General features: G+C 49.6%; 1 protein-coding gene across 1 annotated transcript in view; it reads left to right on the top strand.

The window, feature by feature from the left end:
- The window catches only part of CRYBB1 (crystallin beta B1), a 13,602-nt gene extending 3,261 nt beyond the window's left edge, over nucleotides 1-10,341 (top strand). The window contains exons 3-6 of the mRNA XM_021703509.1: nucleotides 144-262; nucleotides 5,140-5,272; nucleotides 8,047-8,189; nucleotides 10,066-10,341. Of these exons, the coding sequence (XP_021559184.1) occupies nucleotides 144-262; nucleotides 5,140-5,272; nucleotides 8,047-8,189; nucleotides 10,066-10,249 (579 nt within the window). The 3' untranslated portion in view covers nucleotides 10,250-10,341. The remainder of the gene's footprint in view (nucleotides 1-143; nucleotides 263-5,139; nucleotides 5,273-8,046; nucleotides 8,190-10,065) is intronic.
- Nucleotides 10,342-17,095: the final 6,754 nt, after the last annotated feature.

Here is a 17,095-nt window from a genome sequence, read left to right on the forward strand (position 1 = left end):
ATTTATATTTATATTTATATTTATATTTATATTTATATTTATATTTAACAAAGTTTTGACCTGAAGCCTCTCCAGATGGGAGGTGTACCTCCCCCACTCACTCTGTACCCCTTTCCCCGGGACGGGGATTCTCTCTCCTGCAGCTGGTGGTCTTCGAGCAGGAGAACTTCCAGGGCCGTTGTGTGGAATTCTCCGGGGAGTGCTTGAACCTGGGAGACCGTGGCTTTGACCGAGTGCGCAGCCTCATCGTCACCTTGGGACCGTGAGTGTGGGGCGGGGGGGGGACATTCCCAGTGCCAGGGTAAAATAATAATAATAAGGAAATACGGTAGCCACCATTTACCAGGCACCTGGTCCATGCCTGCCCACCACGCTAGCTGAGTCACGTATATTATTTCCAGTCTTCATCTCAAACTCGGGGGGGGGAGGTCTTACTCCCCTTCCCATTTTACAGATAAAGAAACTGAGGTCCAGAGAGGTGATTTGATCAGCATCAGGTCACACTCACAGAGAGTCATGATGCAGGGGGAGAAATGCTGTCTCTCTATAGAAGGAGCCCTGCCCATCACTGAGGGCAGGAGGAGACCAGAGGGCCCAAGGGTCCACGAGCTATCCCCTCTCCTGGGCATCAAGCAGCCCTGCGAGAAATAATAAGCATCTGTTGAGCACCCACGAGGTACCAGACACTGACAGAGGGCTTTACCTAGATGATCGCTATGTAAGGTAGGGACTATTCTTATGCCCATTTGACAGTTGGGGAAACGGAGGCTCGGAGGGGTTAAGTCCCTTGGCCGAGCACGTAGTGGTAAGTGGCAGAGCCTGGATACAACTTAGGTCAATCGGTGTCACCCACAGTGCTTTTGTTACCGTACTCCACTGCCTACCCCTGACTGTCTGGGCTTCTCTGGGCCTTAGTGACCCTCATGCAAAGCAGGAATAATTGTCCCTTTGCTCATAGTGACTGTAACATAGCAACATAGTAACCCCTGTGGGCTGAGGTCAGGGCACAGGACAAGACCCCCATGGCCCCTTTGCCTCTTGTCTTACCAGCCCCAAATCCCCTAAGGGATATGCTCAGCCTGTACGCCCAGCAGTGTGGGACAGAGATAGGCTTTGAGGTCAGTCAGACCTGAGTTCGAGTCCCACCTCCCCCATTCACCTTGTACAGTCTCCGAGCCTCAGTTTCCCCACCTCTGAAATGGGGAGAGTAAGGGTCCCCACTACCCTCCACGGGATTATGCTGAGGCCTGAAGGAGATAAGGCAGCAATGGGCCTGACACTGTGTGAGTGTCCCAATGTAGTGAGTGACAGCAACGATCATTTACCCTCCCCATTGTCCTGTGAGTTCAGCCAAGTCACCCCGGTTCCAGGGTAGGTGGTGGAGAGGGGCGCACTTCTACCTCCTGCACCCACCCCCACCCCCGGTGTGGTCAACACAGCCTCAGCCCCACCTTCAGCCCCAAAGCCCAGCTGGGAACAGAAGCTGCGGATGTGGCCAATTTGGGTTTTCAGGCTTTTTTTGGTGACAGTGACTCAAACCCAGAGTATTTCTCCTCCAACAAAGATGCAGCTGGTCTTTGGTGTATGCTCTGGGGCTGTGCCCAATGGGGAGAGAAAAGGGGCTGTGGTCCAGTGCCCTGGGTCTGTGTCAGGCCCCTGTGGTAGAAAAAGGATGGAGAGGGTGAGGTGGGCCGGGGAAGGAGAGGAGAGGGGTGCCTTCGACACAGGAGTGGGGAGAGGGGCAGGGCATGAAACTTAGGAGCCTTCACCCTGACACCTGACACCATCCCAGGACCTTAGCTGGTGACTTAACCTCTCTGAGCCTCAGTTTCCATATCTGTAACTTAATATTCCTGCCCTATTTCTCTACTTGCTCATAAGGCTCCAATGAGCCACAGGAGATGAGAAAATACTTTGCAATAAATATTTACAGTTCCTCATTCTTTTTTTTTCCTATTTAATGTTCTTTAATAAACCTTGACAAATTTCTTTTTTTTGTATATTCTGCATATTCTTTTTTACTATTATTATGTTATGTTAATCACCATACATTACATCATTAGTTTTTGATGTAGTGTTCCATGATCCATTGTTTGAGTATAACACCCAGTGCTCCATGCAGAACGTGCCCTCCTCAATACCCATCACCAGGCTAACCCAGCCTCCCACCCCCTTCCCCTCTAGAACCCTCAGTTTGTTTTTCAGAGTCCATCGTCTCTCATGGTTCTTCTCCCCCTCTGATTCCCCCCCTTCATTCTTCCCCTCCTGCTATCTTTTTTTTTTTTTAACATATAACGTATTGTTTGTTTCAGAGGTAAAGGTCTGTGATTCAACAGTCTTGCACAATTCACAGAGCTCACCATAGCACATACCCTCCCCAATGTCTATCACCCAGCCACCCCATCCCTCCCACCCCCCACCACTCCAGCAACCCTCAGTTTGTTTCCTGAAGTTAAGAATTCCTCCTATCAGTGAGGTCATATGATACATGTCTTTCTCTGATTGACTTATTTCACTCAGCATAACATCCTCCAGTTCCATCCATGTCATTGCAAATGGCAAGATCTCATTCCTTTTGATGGCTGCATAATATTCCATTGTATATATATACCACATCTTCTTTATCCATTCATCTGTCGATGGACATCTTGGCTCTTTCCACAGTTTGGCTATTGTGGACATTGCTGCTATAAACATCGGGGTGCACGTACCCCTTCGGATCCCTATATTTGTATCTTTGGGGTAAACACCCAGTAGTGCAATTGCTGGATCATATGGTAGCTCTATTTTCATACAGTTCCTCATTCTTATAACAGGTCCTCACTGGGTGTTATGACTCCCAGAGTTATGACAGGGGAAGTTTTGGGGGAAGTGGGCAGGGTGGCAAGACCACATCAGTATCTGTCCTTCTGTAAGCTCGGACCTCCAGCAGCTTTCCTCCCTTTTTAACCATCAAAGATAGTATTCATTGTGCTTTCTCTGTGCAGGACGTGCTCTGCGCATGCCTTTTTAGATCCTCATAACCTGACAAGGTAGATGTAATCTTTCCTCTCTTCTCCTGAGGCTTAATGAGCTTGAGGTTCTTGCCGGAAGTCACTCAGCAAATAACTGATGAGCTGAGATTAGAACTTAGGTCTGTCTGTTTTCAGAGTCAGTGCTTTTAACTTCTACCTGGCACCATTTTCCAGGGCTCCCTTCCCATCCACCCATCCATCCATCCATCTACTTACCATTCATTTAGCCATCTGTCTATACATCATTGTATCCATCCATCCATCCATCCATTTTCCATTTATTCATCCATCTGCTTACCCCTCTCCCTCCTTCCCTCTGTCCATCAATACAGCCATCCATCCACCCAACCATCTGTTCTTTTACCCATCTATCTACCTACCTATCCATCCATTCATCTACCCATCCACTCAACTATTACTTCATCCATCCATCCATCCATCCATCCATCCATCCATCCATCCATCCTTTTCTTATCTACTCCAGATCAAGCAGGGCTGAGGCAGATTCGCCTCTATTCTAGGAGCACATCTCCATCTTCAAGTCTGTCACTCCAGGGTGAGTTGGCTCATTCCTCAGACAAGGACCTTAGGCTCCTGGGACTCATCATGTTTCAGTTCATGGTGGTAGCTCATCCCCCACCTGCCCCCCATTTTCTTCTGGGTTGAGGAAGATCCCAGAGAGATGACACTGATGTCAGTGTCCCTCTTGTTCCCTGAGAACTCCTGAATCCATGTAGAGCAAAGGTCAAGGGGTCCCTTCACTTCAAGCTTCTCATCAACCTACCTCAGAACCACGGGGGTCCCTTTAACACAAGTTCACTTCCCATCCTTAATCAGGCTGCACTGGGAAAACCAGGAAAAGCCCCATTTGACTTCAAACTTGTAATCAGTTCTCCTAGAGGACTGAACAGCTTCAAATGCAGCCACATTTAATTCTCAGAAGTATCTGAGAGGCAGTTCCCTCCCACTGCTCCATAGCAACTACCAAGTGTGTTCCGTACTCCAGGCCAGTCCTTATCAAACATATGATTCAACCACCTGTATCAATTTTCCCCTTACCCCTGTATTTCCAGGACTATTATTTATTTAATATATTTCATTTTAAATGACCCTTTTGAACACAGGTAAGTATATCTTTAAAGAACCTTTACATCACTTGCACAAAGAGAAAGCCAGCATCACTTGCTATAAGTGAGAGGTGCCCATAAAAAATGAACACAATGAACACAAAACAGTGCTATTATACCTTAGCCTGCTCAAGGCTCTGGGCGGACGGCTGTTCTTGCCTTGTTCCAGAAAGAGAGGCTAGCGAGTGTTGAAGGTCCATTAGCATCCAACAGAGACTTTCTCCTAGCTGTAATCAGGTTTAAAATAAAATATCTTCTTTTTTTTTTTTTAAAGATTTTATTTATTTATTCATGAGAGACAGAGAGAGAGAGAGGCAGAGGGAGAAGCAGGCTCCCAAGGAGCAGAGAGCCCGATGTGGGACTCGATCCCAGGACCCTGGGATCATGACCTGAGCCGAAGGCAGACGCTTAACCATCTGAGCCACCCAGGCACCCAATAAAATATCTTCTTATGTCTATTTTACTCCAGGTTCTTGTAGTACTTAAATGATGTGAATCCCACAACTGGGGAAACATTTTGCTCACATAACGACACTGTCTCATTTAATCCTCCACCAACTTCAAGAAAATAGGCATATTATTTGTTGTTTTTAGATTTTATTTATTTACTTGACAGAGGGAGAGACACAGCGAGAGAGGGAACACAAGCAGGAGGAGTGGGAGAGGGAGAAGCAGGCCCCCCGCCGAGCAGGGAGCCCGACGTGGGGCTCCATCCCAGGACCCTGGAATCACGACCCGAGCCAAAGGCAGACGCTTAACGACTGAGCCACTCAGGCGCCCCGAAAATAGGCGTATTAGGTGAAGCAACCAAGCCTCAGAGAGGTAGAGCCACTTGCCCATGGTCACATAGCCAGTAAATAACATAGCCTAGGATCCAACCCACTGGCCTCAGGGCTGCCTTGCAAGGGTATGCGGAGGGCTTCTGCTGATGGTTTCTCTCCTTCTTGTCTTTGCTCCTCCCGGCCCTCCGTCATTCTGTCCATCGCTCTTACATCCAGCTGGGTCGCCTTTGAGCAGTCCAACTTCCGGGGGGAGATGTTCGTCCTGGAGAAGGGCGAGTACCCACGCTGGGACACGTGGTCGAGCAGCTACCGCAGCGACAGGCTCATGTCCTTCCGGCCTATCAAGATGGTGAGTGGTTCCTAAGCCAGTCCTGGGGGATCAGTGGGGAGGGCAGGAGGCAGGGGTCAGGTGTGATGGCAGGCAAGGGAATGGGGGCCGAGCCAGGGAAAGAAGGAGGAATGGCAGGCAGGGAGGCGTGATGACCAAGGGCGCTGGGCTCTGGTGCTTATCGATTCTTCAGATGTCCCTGGCACCCAGCCCCTGCTAGGAGCCCTGGACAAATGACAAACATGAACCCTGGTTTTTTCCCTTCCCTGCTGCTTTTGAGACTCAGTATCCCAGCTGTCAGAGCTAGAAACTTCAGTGTCTTCCTTGCTTCTGTTTGTGGAATGTTTCTGATTCCTGACTGCACATTAGACCCTCCTAAGAGGCTTTGAAAATCCCATTGCTCATCCAACACATCAAACATGCAGGTTCAAGCTTGTGTGGGAGCTGAGAAGATGGATATCGTAAAAAGGCACCTTGAACTTCATGATGATAAGACTGAATGAGCTCCTTTATAATATTTAACTGAGTTAAATAGTATAACTTAAAGAAGACTCAAAGCCAAGATCAGTGGATCAGTGGTGTTATCCCCAAGAAGTTCAGTTTTTCCAGAATTGTGTTGATTATGACTCATGAACCAGCCATGTCTAGACTCACCAGTGTTGATTTCCAGTGGTAACCAACTTTTGCCTCCATGATGGGAATTTTCTTTTTTTTTTTTTTAAGATTTTATTTATTCATTTTGAGAGAGCAAGTGAGAGAGAGAGAGAGAGAGAGAGAGCACAAGCCAAGGGGAGGAGCAGAGGGAGAGGGAGACTCCCCACCAAGCAGAGAGCTCAATACGGGCCTCGATCCCAGGACCCCAGGATCATGACCCGAGCCAAAGGCAGACACTTACCTGACTGAGCCACCCAGGCGCCCCCATGATAGGAATTTTCATGAAGAACATTCATGAATGCCCATGATGCCAACTGTTTTGGCATCACCAAACTTATCTTAATGGATTGTTCAACCACATCATTCCCAGTGTATTCTCAGAATTTGGGCCTCAGTTATCAGGCTATAATGAACCCTTTGTAGGAATTCATAGATTCATCTTGGGGTGCCTGGGTGGCTCAGTCAGTTAAGCATCCAACTGTCATAATCTCAGAGTCATGAAATCGAGCCCACATCTGGCTCCACGCTGGGTGTGGAATCTGCTTAAGATTCTCTCTCTCTCTCCCTCTGCCCCTCCCGCCCCACTTCCCCCCCCCGGCCCCCCCATCTCCCCGGCTCGGTGCATGTGCATGCTCTCTGTCTCTAAAAAAAAAAAGAAAGAAAGAAAGAAAAGAAAAAAGAAAGCAATTCATAGATTTATCTCTTAGTCAAGGGTCCTTAAAAGGAAATCTCTGTCAACAAAGCTTGTTTGGAGGACTGACTAGCCAGGGCATTCCCAGTAGCTTCAAGAGCTTTACTGTCCAGTACTGTAGGCAGTAGCTATATGTGGCCGTTGAATGCTTAAATCTTGACTCGTCTGAATAGAGATGTGCTCTTAGTGTAACACAGAGAACCAGGATTTGAATACACAGTAAAAAATAAATAAGAATGTAACTAGCTGGCTAGTGTTGCTATATTGGTTGCATATTGAAATTATAATAGGTTGGACATATTTGCTTACATAAAATATATTATTAGGAAAAAAAAATCCCAGTGCCTGGACCCCACCCCAGACCAATTAAATCCGAATCTCCAGGGCTGGGTCCCAGGCACTGATATCTTTTTCATGCCCAGCAGGTAGTCTCTGTGTAGCTGGGGCTGAGAGCCCCAGTCCACTCTCTCCTCTCCATCTCGGCCACCGTCCTGGTGTGGGCCACCATTATCTCTTCCCTGGACAGCTCCAGCTCCCTCCGCCCCGGGTTCTCTGACTCCTTCCCAGCTCTTGCTCCTGGGAAATAAGATGGATGTCTCACCTGACCATCCTCCACTTAGAGTCGTTCATTCAAACCATTATCGGTTGAGCTCTTTCTGCCAGGTTCCGTTGCAGGCTCTGGCTAGGCAAGGTCCCTGCTCTCACGGGAGGTGGCTGCTGAAAACCTAATCACAGAAATCAATCTATAAGCACAAAGCACATAGCCCATGCTGCAGAGGGGCCATGCCGTGTGCTGGGAGAGCAGGAGAGGAGAGCGGGGCTCTGGTAGGGGGGTGGGGGGATGGAAGCAGTCCAGGGATGCTCAGGGAAGCCAGCCCCCTGAGGATGGGAATAGAGTCAGCCACAGGAAGCCTGGAAGGCTTCTCCACTGCAAAGTGAGTGCAGAGTCCCCTGAAGCACGGATGAACTGGGTGTCCAGAAACCAGAAAACAGCTGGTGTGGCTGTGGCCCAGGGACTGGAGGGAAGAAGGGTGCAAGATGGGAGGGGAGGAATGAAACGTCTCTCTGAAAGGTTCTTCTGCCTTTCGCCGGCTGTGTGACATCAATCAAGAATTTTGACCTCTCTGAGACTCTGCCTCTTTGGCCATAATGAAAACAGTAATACATCAATGTTTCGGTAGCACTTGGCATATGCCAGGCGTTGTGCTAAGGGTGCCGTATGGATTGCTTCATTTAATCCTCATGACAACGCCGTAAAATCGAGGCTGTTATCCCCTTTCCCCAGATGAGGAGGGCCCTTCCAGGCTGGACAGTGGCAATCCCAGGCAAGTCCCATGGTGGCCTGAGCAGACTCAGCTCTCTCTCTCTCCACACCCAGGAGGCCCCTCGAAGTTACTTCTCTTTGCCCCGTTCATACTTCACATGCCTGACCCAGTCTTGCCTTCCCTAGGACTCCCAGGAGCACAAGATCTGCCTGTTTGAAGGTGCCAACTTCAAGGGCAACACCATGGAGATCCAGGAGGACGACGTACCCAGTCTCTGGGTCTACGGCTTCTGTGACCGCGTGGGCAGTGCGAGGGTCTCCAGTGGAACGTAAGCACCCCTCCAGCCAGGCCCTTGGCTTCTGCTTCAAGCCCAGACAGACTCAAAGGCTGTCCTCCTTATAGGATATAAGATCGGGTGCATAGGAAAGGCCACACGGCCACTCCCAAATTCTCCCAGGGCTGGTGCCTGGGATTCCACCCACAGAGCTTTCCTCCTCTGGAGAGTGGATTCGTCCTTTGACAGATTACATGCCCATGTAAACAAGCCTGGTAATTGGTTCTAAAAAGATGGAAGCTGGAGAGAATAAACACTTCTAGACCCAGTCTGGGATTGGAGAAATAAGTGAGAGAGGCAGAGCAGATGCAGGTCGATGAGTCTAGATGTGTCTAGGAAAAGAGCATATTCAGGGACATCCAGACCTCTGGGGAAATGAGCAGAATGACTTCTGAGAGGCGAGACTGTGAATGCAGGGGGGATGACCAGTCACCGAGGTGCTGTGAGACCCGGGTGAGCCCTGTGCCCGTCTCTGTGCCTCAGTATTGCCATCTGCACAATGGGCGCACCACACTCCTTGATCTAAAAGGGCCCTTTATCCAAACTCTTCAGATTTGAAGCTTTCCAAACAGAGCCCTGGGAACTCGTTTCTGTGAGAACACAGAGGAGGACTGGATGCCCCGAAGAGGTTACCGTATCCATCCCTGTGCCTCTGAAAAACCGTGCCAGACACACCTGGTCTCCTCCAGGCAAATATAGGGCTTCTGTCGCTCACCCAGACTCTTTCTGAGTTCCTGTAACAGCATCAGGCTCAGGCTTTTTGCTTGGCCTTTCTTCCCTGAAACCCGCATCCCTGCATGTAAGCCATCTGAAATTTACTAAGCTTGGCCTGTGAGCCAGGCACCCCACTAGGGCCCTGGGGGAGGCAGGAATGAATAAGACTCAGCTCCTGCCTTCAGGGGGCTCACTCAGCCCAGCAGGGAGGCCCACGTATCCCCATGAGGTGATGTCCAGCAACACTGGGTCAGAGATGGTCCACACAGCAGGTCAGAGGAGGAAGGGAGGTTTCTCGGATCTGGATGTGCCTGCTGGAGTGGAGGGCAGGTCAGAGGTTTATCCGAGGGGGCTAGAACTTAAAGCAGACTTTGAAAGATGGGCAGGGGGTGTGGGAGAGGCCTGGACAGACCCTCCCAGCACAAGCAATGACAGAAGTCAGAAATGAATCATTGATGCTAACGATGTACCGAGCACTGTGCTAATTCATTCTCAGTGAATAGCTAGGGAATCTTTGTAACAAACCCATGCAGTAGGTGCATTAGCATCATTTCTCAGAAAGCAAGCTGGAGTTCTGCTAAGCCCTCGACTTCGATTCTCCAAGCTAGTAAGCGGCAGAGCTAGGATCTGAACCAGGCATTGCTGAAACCAGAATGCGCGTCCCCAGCCACTACGTGTAAATTCACTTACATACAAAGGAAACCATTATTTGAAAGGAGGCGCCTCCTTCTTCTCTGCCTTATGGCTAACCAGTCCCCAAAGCCTATCCTCATCCCTTCCATCCTGTTTGGTAAGCCTCGGGTCACCACCGCCCGTGGGATGCGCATTAATCTGCCTACCGCGTGTGCATACCCCGTATACTTAGTAAGAGCTTCTGGTACGTTTTCCCAGTTCTGCCCCGTAATAAACCAGCCCGAGAGACCACTCCCACTTTCTAGAAGGGGAAACCAAGGTTTTTTTAGAGAGGTGAGTAGGAAGCCCCAGGAAGGGACAAAGCCAGGACAGAGGAGCTGCGCCCGCTTCCTGTGACCCAAGCCCATGATGGATGGAGAGCGGATTTCAGGGATGGGTGGAGAGGGGCAGGTCCGGGCTGGGGTCCCGGTGCCAGGCAGGGAGGCTGGCTGTCTCCACCCTGTCTTTCTTGCTTCCCTCCCAGCTGGGTCGGCTATCAATATCCCGGCTACCGCGGGTACCAGTACCTCCTGGAGCCAGGCGACTTCCGGCACTGGAACGAGTGGGGGGCCTTCCAGCCGCAGATGCAGGCCGTGCGGCGCCTGCGCGACAGGCAGTGGCACCGTGAGGGCTGCTTCCCAGTCCTGGCCGCCGAGCCCCCCAAGTGAATCCATACCCTGCTCTTCTCCCTTGCCCCACCCCTCCCTCAGACTCAGTTTCCCCATCTTTCCCGTGCAAATAAAAGTTCCTAAAGCCAAAATGTCTCCTGGATCTGTACATAGATGTGAGCTTTGGGGTCCCCCGTCATTGCCAGCATGTGACTTCCTCAGGCTTTTTTTTTTTTTTTGGTAAGATTTATTTATTTATTTGAGAGAGGGAGAGAGTGCAAGAACATGTGAGCAGGGGGAGGGGCAGAAGGCGAGGGAGAGAATCCCAAGCAGACTCCCCAGTGGGTTGGGGAACCCAACATGGGGCTGGATCCCAGGACCCTGAGATCATGACCTCCGCGGAAGGCAGCTGCTTAACCAACTGAGCCACCCAGGCGCCCCATCCTCAGTCTTAATAATTATGTATACTAGTAATAAAAACAGCAAGCACTGCAAAGTTCTTTACACACATTCTCTTAGAGGCTCAGAGAAGGAAAGTGATTTGCCCAATGTCACACAGCCAGTCGAAATTTGAACCCAGGCAGGGTGGCGCTGAGCCTACGCTCTTAAATCTGTGTTTTCAAACTTGACTCCTTCGTGCACGCTTACGATTTTTTGCCTTCTCAGCTTAATGCCTGTTTTGTTATTTACTTAATATATTTTTTTAAATAGACCTCCTATTTTGTGCTTGGAGGCATTGATTTGTAAATAAAGCTTCATAACACTACGGGAAGCGGAAAATCAGCATTCATATGCCATAGATGGAAAGCAACTGTGTAAATACAATTTTAAGAAGGCCAAGTATTGAACAGACACACCACTCTGTAAGCCCGTTACCTGCATGCTCTTTGACAAAATAGGTGATTAGCAAGTGTTGGAGAGAGATAAGAAAGACATGCTTGCTCCAGATATTTCTCCCTGCTAATAATCAAAGAAGACTGAAAAGAGCATTATTTTATTTAATCCTGGGTCCAAGTTCCACTGAGAATCATCAGTCCCACTCTAAGGGGTACATGCCCTGGTCTTATTGACTCCTGTATCAACACTTAGTATTGATTGATGTTATTAACCTTTAATCCACACAGGAAAGCTGGGGGAGGTGTTGTCATGGAGGAGGGGATATTTGAGGGGCCCTCGAGGGGTGGGACAGGAGCTCGCTTGGTGGAGAAGAGGAAAGATAACATTCCAGGCAGAACAAATAGCAGGGATCTTACTATCCCACATGGCACCTTTGTACAGATAATAAAAAGATGCCTCTTCCTCAAGACATTTGACTGCCAACTGCCAGAATTTATATGTCTGCGGTGTGACTGTGATACCCTTGTGCTGCGCCCAACTTGCACAGCTGTACCTGGTAGGCCTGGAGCGCCACGGGAAAGGCACAGAGGTTGAGAGAGCCTGTGGTGGGGCCAAGCCAAGCTTTTTGACCCGAGAGCACTAGCTTGGCTGTTGTGTGGGCAGAAGCGGGGGATCGGAGGCGGGGGTGGGAAGAAGTTGCCAAAAGTGGCAGGAGATGAAGCTGGAAAGAAAGGTGGGGCCTCATGACACCCCACTCTGTGGTTTTGCTGAGCTTCAAAGTTGAGGCACCACCTGACTCAGAAGGTCTTGCATTCTGGGGCATTCAGCCTCCCTCTCTCTCCTGCCCTTGTTCTCCCCACCTCCACGCTCCAATACGGCCAGCCTCTTGCATTAGAAGATGTGATCCCCAGGCAAGAATCTGTAGATGCCAGGGTTTGCCCCGCCTTAGAGTTAGAAGCTGCTAAGTGTTGGGCAAATGGCTTCCATTCCCTGGGACTTGTTCTTCCAGTCTCTACAAAGGCAGCTCGAATGATCAACCAGCCCCAAGATTCTGTCCGACCTTGGGATCCCATGGTTCCCAACTTCCATGGTGCTCCAAGATTCTGCAATTCATCTCTACGCTTCCCTGATTCTCTGACTCCCAAGTCAAGCTACATAGATTCCCATCCTCAACTCCTAAAGTCCGTGGGTGCAGCTCTAAAATTCTACTACGGTGGAGACAAGCCTTCCAGTCACACGGGCCACACGAAATCAACTCTAAGGCCTCACAGACCACAAGCCACATGGTTTGATGAGAAAGAGAAAGGGAAAGAGAAACACTCTCCATTTAAATATAACACAACTGCTTTCTGATCACTTAGAATTTGTATTTCATACTTCTCAGAAGAACTATTTTGGACATAGCAGGTGTTTTGTTCTGTTTTGTTCAGGGTATCCGTCTTGTGGGTCCTATAAAAGGCAAACAGAATAGAAATCCACTGGCTCAGTGAGTGGTAAAACTTACGTGCATTCATAATCTAGATTTTCCAGATTGCTCTAACTCAAAGAAAGGTGTCGATGCCCTCATTTTCTCACGGGTGTTTTTTGAAAACAAGGTGAAGTTCAGCAGTGCTAAAACATGAGACAGACACTTGGCAAGACCAACCAACAACAACTAGGATGAAAATAACAAAGTAATTATTTTGTATTTGATTTGTTGTTGTATCCATACATTTATTTAGCTTTTTTTTTTTTAAGATTTTATTTATTTATTTGACAGAGAGAGACACAGCCAGAGAGGGAACACAAGCAGGGGGAGTGTGAGAGGGAGAAGCAGGCTTCCCGCTGAGCAGGGAGCCCGATGCGGGGCTCGATCCCAGGACCCTGGGATCATGACCCGAGCCGAAGGCAGACGCTCAACCGACTGAGCCATCCAGGCGCCCCTACATTTATTTAGCTTTAAAAAAAAAGGATTTTTATTTATTTATTTGAGAGAGAGAGAGAGCATGAGTGGGGTTGGGGTGGGAGAAGGAGTGGGGAGGAGGGGGGCAGAGGGAGAGAGAGAAGTAGACTCCTTGCCGAGCAGGGAGCCCAGCTCGGGACTCAATCGCAGGACCCCAGGATCACGACCTGAGCTGAAGGCAGATGCTTAATGGACAGAGCCACCCGGGGGACCCCTATTTAGCTTTTGTTAACAAATTTATGAATAAACACAACATGTATCAAAAACCAGAATAAATACAAAATACAAGCAAGTCCAAGACCAGAGCATGGAAAAAAGGCCGGGAGGGAGGGAGTATGACGTAAGAGCTGTTGCTTCTGTCGTGGGTCCTACTTCCAACGAGATGTGAGCTTCTCACCACCAGGAACAGAATTTCAGAGCTTGAAGATAAGTCACATGTTTCACCTCGAGACTGAAACTCTAAGTTTTTTACTTTCTCAGGTTGCTCAACAGCGGTCATGCTGATGGGCACCTTGCTGGAGGTGACTCTTGGAGCCGAGTCAGAAGGCTGATAGGAGAAGGTCCACCATGGCAACGGTGCCCCCAGCTTTCTTGGGGGCTTCTCCCAGCTGGTTCTGACTCTGCAGGAGCTTTGCCCTAAATGCTGGCTTCCAAACATGGTGCTAGCTGGGATGTCATCATGTTTCAACATTAGATCCCAGCTCATGAATCTCTGAGTCACAGGCCTTTGGGGAGACAAAGCACCTTGGTTATGGAATGTCCTCTCCTGTCCACCGCAACAGGAGGCAAACTACCATCTTTAGGGCAACAGGGCAGGGATACCAAGTCAGCAGTGTGTGCCAGAGGGGGGGGTGCAGGTGGAAGGACCACCCACAGGTGGCCAGCGCCAGATTCTGAGGGACACATAGCAACCGAGTTTTGGCAAAGGGGCATTGTGCCAGGATGTCCCGAGGAGCTTCTAGAGAGGAGAGCATCGCTTTAGAGCCTCGTTGTCATGACGGCCAGGCATCTGGATCAGCTATGTAATATCAGACTGCTTTGTGAAGCTTGGGCACCCAGCCAGAAGGGGTGCATATCCTTCCAGTGGGAGAAGAGAACCTGCCCCTCTATCCTAGCTTCCTTCCTGTCCCCTGCAAGGCCACTTCCTCCCACCACTGTCCTGAGTCGGCATCTCAGCTCTGACATTTACAAGCTGTTGCCTGTGGTCAAGACAAATAACCTGATGAAGCCTCCGTTTCCTCATCTGTAGAATGGGAGTAATGAGGTTGTTGAGAGGAGTAAAGGATCAACTTGAATATAATACATGTAAGGAGCCTAAAGCACAGCAAGTCCCTGAATCATCATTAGCATCATCTTCTTCAACGTCAGAGCTGGAAAGAGTTTTGGAATCATCGTGTTTTATGCCACATTTATTCTTCCTGCTTCTGACAAATATTGGCTGAGGGCTTCCTGAGTGCTGGGGAAGCAGGCTGGGGGAGAAGACAGAAGAGGCCCCCACCCGGCTGTTCACAGACTAAAGGAGCAGACAAGATGAGAGTCTTCATCGGCTTTCAAAGTCACATCACATTCCTGGGTGGCATGGGCCAGTGTCCACGGCATGAGGATCTCCTGGGGGGCAGGTAGGCCTCCTCGAGGAGGGGACAGCTAGCTTGAGACTTGAAGGGGTTTGCCGAGTCAGAGGGCTGATAGGAGAAGATCCAACCTAGAAACCAGATCATCTGGTCCCTTTCTTTAGCCCCACAACTGAGATCTGCTAATTCTGTCTTCCAGATGGAACCTGAACACTCCCTCCATGTCTCTGGCCCTGCCCTGGGTTGGCCACCTCCCCTGGAGTACTTCAACAGCCTCCAAAGCAGCTTCCCTGCCTGTCCTGCTCCACGGAGCTGCCAGAGGATCTTTGCAGAAGGTAAAAACTAACCACGTCCTTCCCCAGAGGAACACCTTTGCTGCAAGATAAAGTCCTGACTCCTTCCCACGGTCGCCTGCAGCATCCAGCCCCTGCAGACCCCTCTGACCTCCTATTTTCCCCTCTCCCCACATCCTGTCCACTGCACTTCTCGAAAGTCTGCATCTGAAAAGTGCTTCCTGCTGGACTTTTGCACCTGCTGGTCTCTGTGATTCACACATCCTTCCACACTTCAGGCCTTAGTGTGAACACTCCTGGCCCTCCCTGCCTGGTCCAGGTTAATTCGCCCTGTTTCCTCCTCCCCAATTAGAGGTGTCCACTTTTTCATGAATGCTTGTTGAAGGGTCTGGTTTCCCCCTTGGATGCAGGGGCCTTGTCTTCCTGTCACCTGCTGAATCCCAGTGCCTGACACAAGGCTCTCAGGAGATGCTGTTGCTAGGTAGTTGTTATTAAACAAATGGTCACTATTCAGATATCTTCCCTTGATCTCCGTTTCTCCACCCACAAAGGGGCATTAGAAAATAGCCAGCAGAGGGGTGCCTGGGTGGCTCAGTTGGTTAAGCATCTGCCTTCAGCTCAGGTCATGATCCCAGGGTCCTGGGATCAAGCCTGATCAAGTGTCTGGCTCCCTGCTCAGAGGGAGTCTGCTTCTCCCTCTTCCTCTGCCCCTCCCCAGCTCATGCTCGCTAGTGCTCTCTCTCTCTCTCTCTCTCTGTCTCTCTCTCTCTCCAATAAATAAATAAAATCTTAAAAAAAAAAACCCACCCAACAGTTACTATGCAGTTAGTCATACAAAGCCTCTAATATATGTAGAACAAACACTATATGATACTGTTTTTCAATAACAGCCAGATTCATGGAGATGGGATTGCATATTGTCAGTCCCAACACTTTCTACCAGGGAGGCACTATTTACTGGACCCATGAATGAATTAATGAAGAGCTATGAATGAACGCATGGCTAGCCATGGGCAAATTACTTAATATCTGTATGCCTTGGTTTTCTTATCTGTGAGATACGGATGATAATAGACCTGTCACACAGGCTATTTATAGTTTAAATATGTAAATATAGGTGAAGTGTTTAGATAAATGCTTCGCACTTAGCGTGTGTCTGTGTTTGCTGTTATGGTTGAAACTATTTCAGAAATTTATTTAAAAAAAACGCAAACTGGGCGCCTGGGTGGCTCAGTTGGTTAAGCGACTGCCTTCGGCTCAGGTCATGATCCTGGAGTCCCTGGATCGAGTCCCGCATCGGGCTCCCTGCTCGGCAGGGAATCTGCTTCTCCCTCTGACCCTCCTCCCTCTCATGCTCTCTCTATCTCATTCTCTCTGTCTCAAATAAATAAATAAAATCTTAAAAAAAAAAAATAAAAAAAAAAAATAATAAAAAAAATAAAAAAAACGCAAACTTTTCACAATGAAAAGTAGCCTGTGTCCCTTCCTTCCCCTTCCTTCAATGCATATGCATATAATGCATAGATAGATCTATTATATACTCATTTTACAGATAAAGAAACAGGGGCACAGAGATGTTAAATATCTTGAGACCTACCAGCCTGGAGTTTTATTTTACTCACGTCTGTCAGGGTTTCTCAACCTCAGCACAACTGACATTTTAGGCTGGGTGTGGGTGGGTGCGGAAGGGGCTGCCCCGTGTTACTGCAGGATGTTTAGCAGCATCTCAGGTCTCTAGCCCCTAGACACCAGGAGGACGCCCCTGCACCCCAGCTGTGACAACAAAAAATGTCTTCAGATATTGTCAAATGTCCTTGGCGTGGGGCTGGGGGAGCAGGGCAAAATCGCCCCCTTCTTGAGAACCCTCATGTCTATGAATCCGTGTGATAGCCCCTCCCTCTGTTTTCCTTGTGTTACACACACAGTAGCACTCTGTTCAGGGTGTAGTCTTCTCTTACACCACTTCTCGGCGACCATTTCCACTTCGCTGATTACAGACAGGAGAGAACTTCTCTGAAACAGACCTGTCCCGACAGGAAGAGGGGTGAGCCGCCCGTCCTGGGGGTAAGCCAGCCCTCAGACCAGGACTTCCGGGGCGGGGTCAGCTCCCGGGGGCCGTCCCGCCCCTCTGCGCAGTCGGGGGGTGGCCCGCAGGGGCGGGGAGCGGCCGTGGGTGGGGCCGCGCTCCCGGGCCCTCCCCCGCGCGACGTCACGGCGCCGCGGCCCCGCCCCCGCGCGCGGGCTCCTCCCCCTCCCCCGGCCG

Source organism: Neomonachus schauinslandi, chromosome 14 (genome assembly GCF_002201575.2).
Source record: "Neomonachus schauinslandi chromosome 14, ASM220157v2, whole genome shotgun sequence".
In the NCBI taxonomy this organism is placed as follows: domain Eukaryota; kingdom Metazoa; phylum Chordata; class Mammalia; order Carnivora; family Phocidae; genus Neomonachus; species Neomonachus schauinslandi.